Below are 15,626 nucleotides of genomic sequence, written 5' to 3' on the forward strand. Positions count from 1 at the left end.
TTCTCTGTTCGTCCCTCAGGATCCTCCCCAGAAGGTGAGGCTAGAGTGAGGCAACTGAGGCAGTCATTCTGCAGGCAAAAGTTAAGGGTGTGCCAAAAAACTCAGTAATCAAGATAAAGAATACTTTAGGGAATCCCCTGGCGGTCCAGTGGTTAGGACTCCGAGCTTCCACTGCAGGGGGCAGGGGTTCGATTCCTCCTCCGGGAACTAAGATTCTGCATGCCGCATGGCGCAGCCAAAAACAAAAACGAACAAACAAAAAAGTGTATTTTAATAATTCAAAACTAATGCAAACAAAAAAAATCCATGATGAACAAAATACCAGAACTTGCAGTGTTAAAGACGAGATCCAACCCTTCACTTTCACCAACCTGCCGCACTCCTCTCACTAGTCCTGGTTCCACTAAAACTTTATATACAAAATCAGGTGGCCAGCCCACTGGCTGTGGTTTGCCAATATTCCTATTTTTAAAAATTCTTTGTTATATATATTTTTTATTGTGGTAAAATATACATAATATAAAATGTACCATTTTAACCATTTTAAACTTTACAGTTCAGTGGCATTAAGCACATTCACATTGTTCTGTACACGACATGATTTTTTAAAAATATTACATTAAAATATTGTATATCGTGATTACTGAGTTTGGGGGCGCCAGAGGCCAGTGTCTCCCTTGCCTTACTCTAGTTCTCACGCTGCCTCCCCCACTCTTCACCCACTCCTGCAGCCTGAGGAAGGAAAACTGCAAGTTTCTCCCATAAGGCAGCAGCAGAAGAGTTATTCCGGTGGCGATCAGGCTATCGAGGACGTCCGTCCACACAGCCGCCGGCAACAGGAAGACTTGTTCCACCTGCGTCCTCCCGCCGCCTTTGCTCTCTTGCAATGAGACACACTTGGCGGGCGCTCCCTCTACCTGCCCAGGACCACCTGAGGGAGGGCGGGCATCCCCTGGCCCGCCCCGCTCGGGTCGGCTGGGCGTCCTGCCGGCCAATGGGGAAGGGGCCTCTCCGGACACGGGCAGCGTCCTTAGGAGCGGCCAATGGGAGCGCGGCATGCAAATGAGCAGGTGCGGCGACGGCTGACCAGTCAAGGCGGCAGCGGCTCAGGGGATGTTAGAGGCGCGCTGGGCGGCCGCGGAGCATACGCGCAGGCTTCGAGCTGCGAGCTCCGGTCTCCCGCCATGGCCCCCGCTCCGCCCCCCGCCGCCTCCTTCTCCCCCGCCGAGGTCCAGCGGCGCCTGGCGGCCGGCGCCTGCTGGGTCCGCTGCGGGGCCCGCCTCTACGACCTCACCGGCTTCGTGCGGCACCACCCAGGGGGCGAGCAGCTGCTGCGGGAACGGGCTGGTCAGGATGTTAGCGCCGACCTGGACGGGCCACCGCACCGGCACTCGGACAACGCGCGCCGCTGGCTCGAGCAGTACTACGTGGGGGACCTGCAAGGAGACCCTCAGGTACAGCCGGGCCCGGGGGTCACACACCCTCTATTCCCCCCACCCTCCCCGCCCCAACTCGCCACTCCCCGGCAGGCCGCGTTCACCTGCCCTCTAGGAGGACCCAAGGTGACAGCCCCCGCCCTCACCTCTCTTCTCTCCAGGTAACAGGTCCCTGCCTACCACCACCACCCCCAACCAGGAGTTTGCCCTTCCTCTCCAGCATTTCCCCTGACCCTCTATCTGCTACTTCTCCCACCTCCCAAGGTACCTCCTCCTTCCTACTTGTTCCTGCTGCAGCCTCTGCCATCTGACAACTTGGATCACCTTTTCCCTCCCAGCCCCTCACACACTCAATCTTTCCTTCCTGTCCCCTTATCGGCCTCTCCCTCTTCGCAACTGCTCTTCATTTCTGTTTGAATAATAGCTTCCAAGCGCACCTGTCCTCTCCTCCCCATCTCACCCTACCCCTGCATCCAAAAGGCACAGACCAGTCACCCTTCTCAGCTAGTTTGGATTTCCTGGTGCCACCCTAGTCTTGCGCAAGGGCTTCTCTGGTCACGTGGAGAGGTTGGCGCAGTGTCTTGGGTGGCCTATGTCCTCCCACCCCTCAGACCTCCCTTTATTCCTTGTCTTGCACGCTGGCTTGGGTGTCCAGCAGAGTGACATGACAGGGTGAGCCAGTTTTGCTGGGGAGAAGGGAGTAGCACTCTGAGCTGCATGCGGCTGTGCACCACAGGCTCGTGATTGTATTTAAGCCTCTGACTGATCCTGGGGTGGGTTTTGTTATCCCCATTTTAGGATGTGGAAACTGAGGATCAAGGAGGCACTGTAATTTGAGGTCAGTTTGGAATTTGAGGTCAATTTGGAATTTGAGGTAATTTGAGCTAGTTAGTGGAAAAGTCAAGTGTGTCTGATTCCAAAATCAATGCTGTCTCCATCCCAAGGATCCTTGGGCCTGGGAGATGATCCTATCCGTTGGGTTCCAGGTAGGCTTGTTCCAGAGGCAAACCGACTCTTCAGGACTTCCCCAGGCCCAGCTGTAGGACTGGTGACAGTGAGGCCATCGTGCTTGGACATAAACCAACAGTTGTTCCCTGCTTCTAGCTCTTGCATTCAAGATGGCCCCAGCAAGTGCTTTTAGATCTTTGGATGAAAGGACTTGCCTCCCACTGTTCCAGGTGGCTTTTCACTGGGCCATCTTGCCTAATTCTTTAATCATTTATTCACTCACTCACTTGGTCCCTTAGTGATTGGCAGCACTGAGCTAGGCACTGAGGAGGTATCAATGGACAAAAGCAATACGGTCTTCATGGACCTAACAGGCTAATGAGGTAACATACTAATCCCACAGTAATTCTTCAGTTACCTGGTGCTATCAGAGTATGAATCAGGGAGAGCTTTCTGGAGAAAGTGATACTTACCCTGGGAGCTAATCAATGGATAGGGCTTAAGCCAGGTGAAGTGTGGTGAGAAGAACCTTCCAGACAGAGGGAAAAGAATGTGTGAAGGCTCTGAAGGGTAAGGGCTTGGCAGAGTCAAGGGACAGAAATAAAACCAATGTGACCAGAGGCTGTTGGGCAAGGAGAGGGAGTGGAAGGAGGCCGGAGATCAGCCAGGGCCGCTGTGGTCAGGATTTGGGACTTGATTCTAAGAACAATGGGAAGCCAGGTAGTGGATTCAAGCAGGGGTGTGGTGTGGTCAGATTTGCATCTTTGGAAGAGCATCCTGGCTGTGATGCCAAGAAGGGGTGGAAGGAACCCAAGTGGGTGTGAGGAGGCCAGGCGGGAGGCTACCCCATAGCCCAAGTGAGAGGTAACGGTGACTATGACCAAGGGAAGGGGAAGGTTGAATTTGGGAGACTTCATACGTAAAATGGCAGGACTCAGCATTCTGCAGTGGGGGCCCAGTTTAATCTTGGAAGCTGATGTTAGGTGTCAGGTCATGCTGAAGGCGCAGAAGGTTTAGCCATAGATATAACTGAAGCTGAGTGCAGGAAATGAGAGGTGGGGGCTGGAATACTAGAGACTTCCAGGCTTGTGATGGCTCATGGAAGCCATCCTACATTGTAACTGTGTCCTATAAACAGGAGCCTTAGGGTGTGGCCTCTCCTCCCAGCACCATCTAGAGCATCTCTCCTGGCTAGCTGCCCTAGATGGCTTTACCTCCCAGCTCTGCTAGCTACCCAGCACTATGGTTTGATTTGGCTTTGTTTTGCTTTGCTTTACCTGACCTTCAGAGAATACTGAGTCTAAATTTGTTTCTTACCCCTGCACTCACCTGTTACCCCAAGAGTCCCAATGTGGCCATGTTTCAGGCATCCTTATATCTGGGCCCCCACCTGAGGATGTGGGAAAAAAACTAAAAATTAACACCACATTTACAAATCCATGGCCCAAACTTGACCAATGGCCATAGTCACCCAATACTCCAGTTGCTCGTCAGCTTCTATCTGCTATTCTGGAAACTAGTGTAGGGTTGTCTTTATATTGGGGAAGAGAGGTATTCAGAGGAGAAATCTGGAGAAGATATCTTTTCAGAGAGAAGCCATCTTCGTAAGGGCTGAATGGAGAGAAGACATATCTGTTCTTCTCTCTGGTTAAGCCCTTCTGGCAACCCCCATGCTGCCTTCTCCACCTCTCCCGTCTCCTCCTGCTGGACCAGGGATGCTGACACCTGTTGAGGCTAGAACCCGGCTCCTGTAGCGTGAGGACCAGAAGGGGCGTTGACGGGGAAGGGGAGTGTCATGAACCAGCTCTGTTGTTTGGAGCTCATTTCTGAATGGTGCCCCTCCTTGGAGTCCTTCTTCCCAAGTGTAGTCCTCAGCGGGGAGCCTGCTGGAGCTCTGCCATGAAATTCCAGGGACAAGGCTCAGCCCCACTGGTTTCCCCTTTCCCCCACTTTGCCACACCCCCTCTGTATACACACTTACCCACACATTCACACTCACAGGGAAGCACACACACATGAAACAAGTCGAACTTGTTTGAGCTAACATACCGTGGGGATGAGACAAGATCTGTTGTAGCCCTGGACTTGAGGACGTGTATCAGTGATGGCTGAGCAGGGAAGCCAGGCCCTCTTCTCGATTGGGCGCTCAGGGCTCCTCACTCCAAGCTTAAATGAGAGTGGCTCACGTTGTTAGTGGGGCATGAAATCCATTGATTGAGCTGCAACCAGCAATTTTTTTAAAGAAATAGGAAAGAAAAGAACTTCGGGTCCAAACCTCCCAAGGCCATAAATACTGTTTCGCAGACTTGTCATCCATGAATCACTGTCCCAGTTTTTTTCCAAATTGGCATACGACTTGAACTATTTAATATTTATCTTTAAGTAGACTCACTTTTTATTTTACCATTTGCTCACCCTAGGCAATATTACCAGTGAAATCAGGGTGTATGTGCACTTTAAAAATAGAGCTATTAAAATAAATGCTTATCCTCCTATCCCCTAAAATCCTGAGCACCGTCAGTGGAGTTAAGTATCACACTTTGGAAGACACAAGGAGCAGAGCTTCTTAACCCTGGAGTTCTATGGATCATTTTCTGGGATTGATGGAAGAGATGAAATTGTGTGTAAAACATGCATGGTTGTGCATTTTTCTGGTGAGAGAGCTGCAGCTTTCATCACAGTCCAGCCAGAATCCTTCCCTCACTCCAGACCTGCCACCAAGAGGAAAATAACTGAAAGGGCAGATCATGCTGCCCCCGTCTTACACACCCAGACCTTGAGGGGGCCTCCTGTGGGCAGACATCTGACCACGCCCCTGGAGAAAAGCCCTCTGTTTGGGGAGACCCTAGAGGAGGGCAAGCCCTGACTCCCCAGCCCCTGCTGTTGGGTTAACCCTACTGTCTGAATGTGTGTCGCATCCTAATCCCGCAAGGTGTATCTGTCTCTGAGTGGCTGAGAAGTCCACAGATTCTGCCACATGTGGTTCTGCCAGGCTTTGGGCGTCCAGCCATTCAGAACTTTGGAGCTTGAGTCATTAAATGGGGATGGACAATAGGGAGGAGATCTAAGTGCAGGAAGACTCAGGGTCCCCACCCCACCCGGGGCTCCGGAACAGCTTGAGCACAGCCCAGCTTGGAATGCGGGTCTGAGCTGAGAATTCAGATAAAAGCTGATGATTGGGAAACTTGCTAAACTCCCCCTGCCTGCAGAGCGGAGTGGATGTGAGAAATCTGCTAACTGAAGGGGGTCGAGGTCTGCTTAGCCCACAGCAAGGCTTCCTAAGTGGGCCTGCCTGGCCAGTCAGCAGCCCCCGTCCTTTGCTACCTGCCAGGGACTTGTGAGCCCTGGCCTGCTGTGGTGCCAGGTGAGACTTACCTGGAGGACGAAGCTAGGGCAAGCTGGGAGAGGGCCAGGGACCCAAGTCACTGTGGTTCCATGTGACCCAGGGTAAACACAGGCTCCAAGAGTGCCCCCTGGTGTCACCTCAGAATTCAGTGATTGAAGGGGCTTCGAGACCCAGATTAGGGCGAAGGTTGGAAATTAGGACTCTGTGGGGGAAATAAAAAGAAATAGACAGGAATCTCAGAAACACCTGAGGGTAATCATTTCTGGAAACATTCCCAGCAAAGAACCCAAATTGATGCCTGAGCAGCATCTATCATCTTCCCTTTCCTTATTTATTTATTTATCTTAAGACACACACTCACTGTTGGTCCATATGTCATCTTCGTTCATTTAGACAGACAGGAAATAAGCGTCCTGTTCTCTCTGAAACCCACCACGGCACTGAAAGTACCCTTGCCAGGGCCATCGGGACCTTCACCTGGCTAAACCTGGTGGTCAGTTCTCACCTGGCCTGGCAGCAACTCTCGACATGGCGATCGCCCCCCGCCCCCCGCCCTTCTTGACACACCGTCCTCAGCTGGTTTCTGGATACCTCACCCCTTTGGTTTTCTATTGCTGCTGTAACAAATTACCACAAACTCAGTGACTTAAAGCAACGCACATCTATTCTCTTATGTTTCTGGAGGGTCAGAAGTCAGAAATGAATTGGCAGGGCAGCCTTCCTTCTGGAGGCTCTAGGGGAGAACGTTGCCTCACTTTTTGCAGCTTTTAGAAGCTGCCTGTGTTCCCTGGCTCCTGGCCCCCAGCCAGCAGTCACATTGCTCTGACCTCTGCTCTCCTGTCCCTTCTCGTTCTCGGACTCTGATTCTCCTGCCTCCATCGTTCACTTATAAGGAACCCTGTGATTACACTGTGCTCCCAGCCCCCCCACCTCCCCCCACACCAGATATCCAGGATCATCTCCTCATCACAAAGTCTTTAATTTAATCACACCTGCCAAGTCCTCTGTGCCATGTAAAGTAACATAGTCACGGGTTCCAGGTATTGGGCTGTAGATTTTGAAGGGGGGGTGCGTTATCCCGCCTGCTTCACCCCTTATACCCCTGGTCATTACGGCTCAGTCTCCACTGCTAGTTTCTCTTGCTCCTCATTTCCCAGAAAAGTCACACAGTGTGTGCTCTGCTGTACAGCTTCTTTCACCCAGTACTACGTCTGGGAGATAGTATTTGTGTTTTTCAACTGTTTTTCATCTGGGTTTCCAGTTCTGTTTACTCTGTCCTGTATGTGTGTTTTTCAACTGTCTCCATTACTTGCTCTGTCCTAGAGAATCCAGAGGCTGCAGAGGGGGAAATGGGGGAATACTGGAAAAAAGCAGAGCCAGTGGCTGGGACAGACCCCATGCCCATCCTCATGAGCCTCCTTAGTCTTCCTTCCAGGACGCCTACCCGCTACTACCCTACCTTGGCCAGAGCTGCGTTATGCTCATTATTGCAGCAGTCTCCTGGGCAGGTCTCTCCCTGCCAACGCTTCCTTCAGCCCATGGCCTTGTGAAGCTTTCCAAAGAGCATGTGGTTATGTTACAGCGGGATTCCTAAATCTTCAGTGGCTCCCGATTGCCACATCCTTTAAGTCCATCTCGAACTCTATTTCTTCCACAGAGATTCTCCTTACCTCCCCATCTAGAACTGGGTTTTTCCTTCTCCCAAACTCTCATAGCACTTGGCCTCTCCCTACATTACAGCATTCACAATGTTCTTCCTTATTCACTGTGTTTTCACTACGTGTCTTATCTTCTCTACTTAACTGTAAACTCTCTGAAGACTGGAATTGCCTGATTCATCTGGGTTTCCCTAGGAGACAGTAGCCCACTGGTGCCTACCAACAGGAAGTAGCAAATGTCTGAATAAATGAATGAATGAGCTGCTTGGAAAACTGATATGTGTACCAGATTGAAAAGGAAAGTGGTGATATTAGCGCACACAAGATACTTCAAGTAGTAAGATGTTAAAAAAAAAAGAAAACAGAAACAAACCTCTTTCCAGTTTCTTCTTTGTTAGCTAAAAGGGTTGGGAGTTGATGGAAAGGATGGAGGACTATCAAGTGAGTCACTCATTTCTGCCTTTGCCCTCAGTTTTTCGCAGCCAGAAAGAGTTGGCAAAACGTCTTCCATGCCAGGCTACTGAAGTTCATCCCTGCCCGTGAGTCCCCTGCAAGGTTAGAAGTGAAATTAACCATAGAAAATGCCAATTGAGAGCCCTCCTTGCTCTCAGGCATGTGACCCGTCCCCATGTGTCTGTAAGTGTCTGGATGATGTGCATAGGCAGGACCCAGGTTCCTGGGTTTCCAGTTCTGTTTACTCCTTCCTGTGTCTTTTCATGCAAAATTCTCTAAAGCGTGTCATCTCCGAATGGTGATTCTCAATCTTCTCTAATTGCTGCTCAACTAAGATGGGCAGAAGATTCTAACGACCGTTTCCCCACCTGCTCTTGCCCTCTGATGGAAAACAAACTCAGTCATAGTAACAAGACTGGGGAACAACAAAATTGATGCTAGCAACAGCCATAAAGTTATCATTGAGAAATAGAAACCTCATACTCAGGATTTGTTGTTGTGAAGCATTGCCCTAAAACATAATTATTCAAATGCTTTGTTTTCTGACTTTGATAGTATTTATATTGCAAGGTGTTAAAATAGCAGTACCAGATAAGCAAATTTGGGGGGATGTGTTTTGAACTACGATGCATACAGAATGTCTTAAGGTCCTGTTAGAGGAAAGCTAGTAGCCAAAAATTCCTTTGATGGAAGTACATGTGACTACACACTTAGAGTGAACCATGTAATCTACAACAAATGTGGTTGATAATTACCTAAGTGAATTAGTCATAGTTTCTCCTTTAAAACAAATTGAATTTAAAGGGAGTAGAGTTCTAGTTCTGTACATTCTTCTATGCCCAGCAGAACCTTTTTAACATTGCTTAGCATTGCATGATGCTTACCTTTCCCACTGGAAAATGGAATTGGAGATTTTAGGGATCTCTAGTAATGGCTAGCTTTGTTTTATAAATCCCAAATGTGAATAGTCCATAATAACCCACTTAGTTGCTAATAAATAGCACCTAGTCTTATGTAATAATGAATGTCTATGAAACAAGCATCATTTACCCACAAAGATCAAAGAAAGACCTCACATTTTTAAGTCAAGTTAAGGCCCACACTTCGAGACTGGCTGCCATGGAGGAATAAGGAGAAGTTACATTTAGCTGAATAAATACAGCTTCCATTATCCCAAGTTAGGCACCAGGACAGACCAACCCGATTTAGTTGTTGCTTCCCCATGTCCTGGGCAAGACCCTTTGGAGTGCCAGGTGTAAAAGATTATGCAGGTTGGAGACAGGGTGCCATAAAAAAATTCAGTTGTTCTTAAACCTGAGTAGGAAAGTCCTTGACTCCTAGGATTAAAGGTCACTTAAAGTGAATCTACTTTAAATGAAGACCAAAATTTCATAGAAAATGGACCAAGTGGTTGAGAGAAGGAAATTGATTCTCTTTAAAAATGAAACTGAAAAGTTTTTTTTGTTGTTTGCTTTAGTTTATTTTAATCTGACAGCAAGGGAATTCCCTGGCGGTCCAGTGGTTAGGACTCTGTGCTTGCACTGAAAGGGACACGGGTTTGATCCCTGGTCGGGCAACTAAGATCCTGCAAGCCCCGTGGCACAGCCAAAAAAAAAAATCTGACAGCAAAATTAAGATTGCACTTGGGTGCTGATTCTTAAATTGAGCAAATAATGAATCAAGTAGTGTTGTTTTGCGCATGTGTGGTTTTTCTGACAAAAACGTATGAAAGCACATTGTGACATTCTAAACATTGCATTGGCTGTTCACAGTGTGATCATAAAGGTCATTTTAGAGACTTCCCTGGTGCTGCAGTGGTTAAGAATCCACCTGCCGGGGCTTCCCTGGTGGCTTAGTGGTTGAGAATCCACCTGCCAATGCAGGGGACACGGGTTCAAGCCCTGGTCTAGGAGGATCCCACATGCCGCGGAGCAACTAAGCCCCTGCACCACAACTACTGAGCCTGCGCTCTAGAGCCCGCGAGCCACAACTACTGAGCCCGCGTGCCACAACTACTGAAGCCCACGCACCTAGATCCAGTGCTCCGCAACAAGAGAGGCCACCGCAATGAGAAGCTCATGCACCACAGCGAAGAGTGGCCCTGCTCGCTGCAAGTAGAGAAAGCCATGCGCAGCAACGAAGACCCAATGCAGCCAAAAAATAATAAATCAATAAATTAAAAAAAAAAAAAAAGAATCCGCCTGCCAATGCAGGGGACACAGGATTGATCCCTGCTCTGGGAAGATCCCACATACAGCGGAGCAACTAAGCCCGTGCGCCACAACTACTGAGCCCGTGAGCCACAACTACTGCAGCCCATGTGCCTAGAGCCCATGATCTGCAACAAGAGAAGCCACCGCAATGAGAAGCCCGTGCACCGCAACAAAGAGTAGCCCCTGCTCACCACAACTAGAGAAAGTCCGCGTGCAGCAATGAAGACCCAATGCAGCCAAAATTTTAAAATTTTTTTAGAAAGGTCATTTTAGCAAGAGTATTTAAGGGCTAAGGATCTCTTTTGATCCTTTAATAAACAAGTCCTCCTCTTTTGAAGGGCCTCATCCTTTGTTGATTGCCTGTGTTTCAGTGTTAAACAGCCTGACTTTGCCAGATCCTTATTTGGCAGTGGAACTGTAACTAAAACAGTTTTCTCTCACTTTCATTGGCTTCATGAAGTTTTCTAAGTTTTTGCATTGATTTTGAATTTTCACTTTGCAGTCAGTTTGCATTTTGTTATATTGTATACTGTCAGATGGTAGTAACCCCAGCCATCACTTTGTCCCTCCTTTTCTCTATTGTGATAATTACCCATGAACATAGTTCATACAAAAATTTATATCATTAAAAGTAATGTGCAGGGCTTCCCTGGTGGCACAGTGGTTGACAATCTGCCTGCCAATGCAGGGGACACGGGTTCGAGCCCTGGTCTGGGAAGATCCCACATGCCGCGGAGCAATTGGGCCCGTGAGCCACAACGACTGAGCCTGCGCGTCTGGAGCCCGTGCTCTGCAACAAGAGAGGTCGCAATAGTGAGAGACCCGTGCACCGCGATGAAGAGTGGCCCCCGCTTGCCGCAACTAGAGAAAGCCCTCGCACAGAAACGAAGACACAACACAGCCAAAAATAAATAAATTAATTTTTAAAAAAAAAAGCAATGTGCAAAAAAAAATATTGAGTGCCCCTCCCAACCTAGTCCCTGTGTAAACACTACGAACAATTTTTTATGTGGCCTCAGAAAAACACATATATTATTCTATTTCCCACATAAAGGAGTTGTATGGTACAGGCTGCTTGGCAACTTGTGGCTTTTTTCACCTAATGACATGTTTTGTACTTCCTTCCACATCAGTAATAAAAGTTTTCTTCATTCTTTCTTCCAGTCCAAGAGCATGGGATATCTTTCCATTTCTTTGAATCCTCTTTGATTTCCTTTATTTTATTTATTTATTTATGTTTCAGTTGGGTCTTCATTGCTGCGCGCAGGCTTTCTCTAGTTGTGTCGAGTGGGGGCTACTCTTCGTTGAGGTGCGTGGGCTTCTCACCGCAGTGGCTTCTCTCGTGGCGGAGCACGGGCTCTAGGTGCACAGGCTCAGTAGTTGTGGCTCGCTGGCTCTAGAGCACAGGCTCAGTAATTGTGGCGCATGGGCTTAGTTGCTCCATGGCATGTGGAATCTTCCTGGACCAGGATTGAACCCATATCCCCAGCACTGGCAGGCAGATTCTTAACCACTGTGCCACCAGGAAAGTCCCTTGATTTCCTTTATTAATGTTTTAGTTCTCAGCATATAAGTCTTTCACCTCCTTGGTCAGGTTTATTCCTAGGTATTTTTTTGGGATGGGGTGATTTTAAAAGTTATTGTTTTTTTACATTCCCTTTCTGATATTTCATTGTTAATGTAGAAAGATGCAGCTGATTTCTGAATATTAATCTTGTTGCCTGCTACTTTTCTGAATTCATTTTTTCTGAATTCATTTATTAGATCTAGTAGTCTTTGTGTGGAGTGCTTAGGGTTTTCTATATATAGTATCATGTCATCTGCATATAATGACAGTTTTACCTCTTCCCTTCCAATTTGGATACCTTTTATTTCTTTTTCTTCTCTGATTGCTGTGGTTGGGACTTCCAATACTATGTTAAATAGAAGTGGTGAGAGTGGGCATCCTTGTCTTGTTCCAGATTTTAGTGGGAAGGTTTTCAGCTTTTCACTGTTGAGTATTATATTGGCTGTGGGTTTGTCATAAATGGCTTTTATTATGTTGAGCTATGTTCCCTCTATACCCACTTTGGTGAGAGTTTTTATCATGAATGGATGTTGAATTTTGTCAAATGCTTTCTCTGCATCTATTGAGATGGTCATGTGGTTTTTGACTTTTCTTTTGTTTATGTGGTGTATTACATTGATTGATTTGCATATGTTGAACCATCCTTGTGAACTTGGGATGAATCCCACTTGGTCGTGGTGTACGATCTTTTTTATGTGTTGTTGGATTCGGTTTGCTAATAATTTGTTGAGAATTTTTGCATCTGTATTCATCAAAGATATTGGTCTGTAATTGTCTTTTTTGGTGGTATCTTTTCTGGTTTTGGTGTCAGTGTGATGGTGGCTTAAGAGACTGTCTTTGGGAGTGTTCCCTCCTCTTCAATCTTTTGGAAGAGTTTGAGAAGAATCAGTATAAGTTCTTCTTTGTTTGTTTGGTAGAATTCTCCTGTGAAGCTATCTGGTCCTGGACTTTTTTTGTAGGGAGTTTTTTTAATTACAGATTCTATTTCACGTCTAGTGATCGGTCTCTTCAAATTATTTCCTCTTGATTCAATTTTGGTGGGCTGTATGTTTCTAGAAGGTTGTCCATTTCTTCTAGGTTGTCAACATTCTTTCTGATAGCTGTCCCTATTGATGTTTTTCCTTATTTTATCAATGCTACAAGAAGCATCCTTACATAATCATTTTGCACACATATGCAAATAAATTTGTAATATAGAGTCCTAGACGTGAAATTTCTAAATCAAAATTATATCCATTTTGTGTTTTGATGGATATTGCCAAATTGCCCTCTAAAAAGGTTGTACCAATTAAAACTCCCTCCAAAAGCATACAAGAATGCCTGTTCCTTCACACCCTCACCAATGCTGTGTACTACCAATATTTTTAATCTTTGCCAATGGGTGAAAAAAATTGCTCCCTGTTCAACTTTTCATTTATATGAATTATGAGAGAGTGAGTGTCTTTTTATACATTTCTAAATTATTTGCACCTTTTTGGTAAACTGCATGTTCAGGTCCTTTGTACATCTGTACTGGATAGTTGATCTTTTTCTTATTGATTTATATCACTGTTTATATATAAAGAATATTAGCCTATTTTCCATCATACATAATACTACTTGTCTTCCAGCTCTCATTTGTCTTTTGGCTTGTTTAATTTTTTTTTTTTTTCTCCATTTAAACCTTTCAGTTTTCCATGTAGTAAAAGCTGTCATCTTATCATTCTTAGAAAGACCACCTCTACTTTATGATTTTATATATAAAAGCAAGCAAAAAATATTTTGTATCCTGCTCATAGTTTTTATCCTTAATGATTCTGTTGTTGTTTGTTTGTTTTTGCTTAAATGTTTTATCTACCTGGATTTTTTGTGTGTGTGTGTGTGTAAAGAACAAAATAGAGATTATTATAGGTTTATATTTTTCCAAATGACCAACTGGTTATTCCAGTAGATTTATGGAATAATCTATCTTTTCTCACTGATTTAAAACAAAAACCTTTATCACACATCAAACATTCACAGATATATTTTGGTCTATTCTTGGACTCTATGCTATACTAATGAAATCACTCATTTTCTTATTAGGTTTTAGCCATTCGGGTTTTTTTCCCCTTTCCTCCTTCTGTTCCATTCCATCCTGCTCCCACCTGCTCCACTAGAGAAAGCAAAGGGCAGGACAAGAGCTGAGCATCAATTCTGGACCATGTTGCCAGACTTGGGGAAATACAGTCAAGTCTGACTTTCAGGAGCTGTGGCTGCCCAGCACGCCCTGACCCTGATGTCGTGTGGCTGGAGCAGGGAGGAAGTGGCTCAGGGAAGCTCACACAGGCTGCAGCCGCAGTCCAAAAGCCCATGGGAAGGGGGGATGCACAGTGGGTGTGCAGTGGTTGTGGAATGGTAGTGATTTCAGCAGGGAATGCAAGGATGAGGAGGGGTGTGGAGGGAATGTCTGGAGGCAGCCTTGCCGCTGGAACTCAGCATGGGGGCGGGTCCTGTGTACCTTTCCTGCTTTGTGTCCACAGCTTGTAGTTGTAGGAGGGGCCTACAGGTCAAGTTCTATGTGTGTATGAACAGGGGAGGCTAGGAGAGCCGGGAAGGAGCCCTATCAGGGAAACTGGCACCTCTCTTGTAAAGCCCTGTAAATCTAAAACTTCTTGTCCCTCTGGTCAAGGGAACTGAATACTTATCCCCCTCTACCTTCCTTTCATCAAAATCAAATAAGACCTTACTAAAAATAGATTCCTGGGACTTTCTGGGATGGTGGAAATGTCCTACATCTTGATGTGGGCATTGGCTGCAAGGAGGCATATAATTGTCAAAACGTATCAAACAATATACTTAAGATTGGTAATTTTTTACTATATGAGGTTTATACCCAATTTTTTTAAAGGAGGCAAATAAATTTAACACATATTTAGTAATTGCTTCTAAAGATATGACCTCATGATTGCAAGCGTTAGATGTTGGTATACACCAGCCTTTAAAAATTGCTTTTTTTTTTTTTAATCATTTTACCGTTGAGTAGTATTGTCTGAAGGTCTATCAACTAGAGATTAGAAATCTTAGCTCAATTAAAAGCATGAAAACTCTGACAGGTTAAAAGGGTTGTCTCTGGTCATTCAGATCTTAATGTCAATCACGTAAATCAGGTTTTTTTCCTGCTAGAACTGGGAAGAATTGGAGCACACTGAGGGAATGCTGGTTTGGATTTTGTGGTGAGGAGATGGCTTTGGAGAAAGGCTCTGGGAAGCAGGGAGGTCCCAGTGGGGTGTCGTTTGGGTAATAGGAGCATACTGTGACGTAGGGACTGGGTTTCCAAGAGCCTTGGGGGGAGGGCAGTGAGACTACCTGGTAGGGAGGTGCAAGGATCAACATTTTACTTAGGACTGTCCACATACTGTGAGGCACTTCTTTGTCCTCTGATCTTCCTCTTTCAGACATATACAGAATACTACAGAAGTGGAATCACACAGTATATACAGGCAGACCTTGTTTTATTGCACTTCACTTTGTTGTACTTCGCAGATACTGCTTTTTTTTTTTTTTAATTGAAGGTTTGTGGCAACCCTGTGTCAAGCAAGTCTATCGGTGCCGTTTTTCCAACAGAATTTGCTCACTTTGTGTCTCCGTGTCACATTTTGGTAATTCTTACAATATTTCAAACCCTCTTACAGCAAAAAGGTAATAACTCCCTGAGGGCTCAGGTGATGGTTAGCATTTTTTAGCAATAAAGTATTTTTTAATTAAGGTATGTACCAAAAATGCTTTTAAAAAGAAAGAATAGGGCTTCCCTGGTGGCGCAGTGGTTGGGAGTCTGCCTGCCAATGCAGGAGACACGGGTTCGAGCCCTGGTCTGGGAAGATCCCACATGCTGCGGAGCAGCTGGGCCCGTGAGCCACAATTGCTGAGCCTGCGCGTCTGGAGCCTGAGCTCCGCAACAGGAGAGGCCACAATGGTGAGAGGCCCGTGCACCGCGATGAGGAATGGCCCCAACTTGCTGCAACTGGAGAAAGCCCTCGCACAGAA

The 15,626-nt window shown here is 46.3% G+C and overlaps 1 protein-coding gene across 1 annotated transcript in view; it reads left to right on the forward strand.

Annotated features, from left to right (window-relative positions):
* Positions 1–1,184: 1,184 nt before the first annotated feature.
* The window catches only part of FA2H (fatty acid 2-hydroxylase), a 53,205-nt gene continuing 38,763 nt past the window's right edge, over positions 1,185–15,626 (forward strand). Inside the window, exon 1 of the mRNA XM_068528805.1 lies at positions 1,185–1,454. Within this exon, the coding sequence (XP_068384906.1) occupies positions 1,185–1,454 (270 nt within the window). The remainder of the gene's footprint in view (positions 1,455–15,626) is intronic.

Source organism: Eschrichtius robustus, chromosome 19 (genome assembly GCF_028021215.1).
Source record: "Eschrichtius robustus isolate mEscRob2 chromosome 19, mEscRob2.pri, whole genome shotgun sequence".
Classification (NCBI taxonomy): domain Eukaryota; kingdom Metazoa; phylum Chordata; class Mammalia; order Artiodactyla; family Eschrichtiidae; genus Eschrichtius; species Eschrichtius robustus.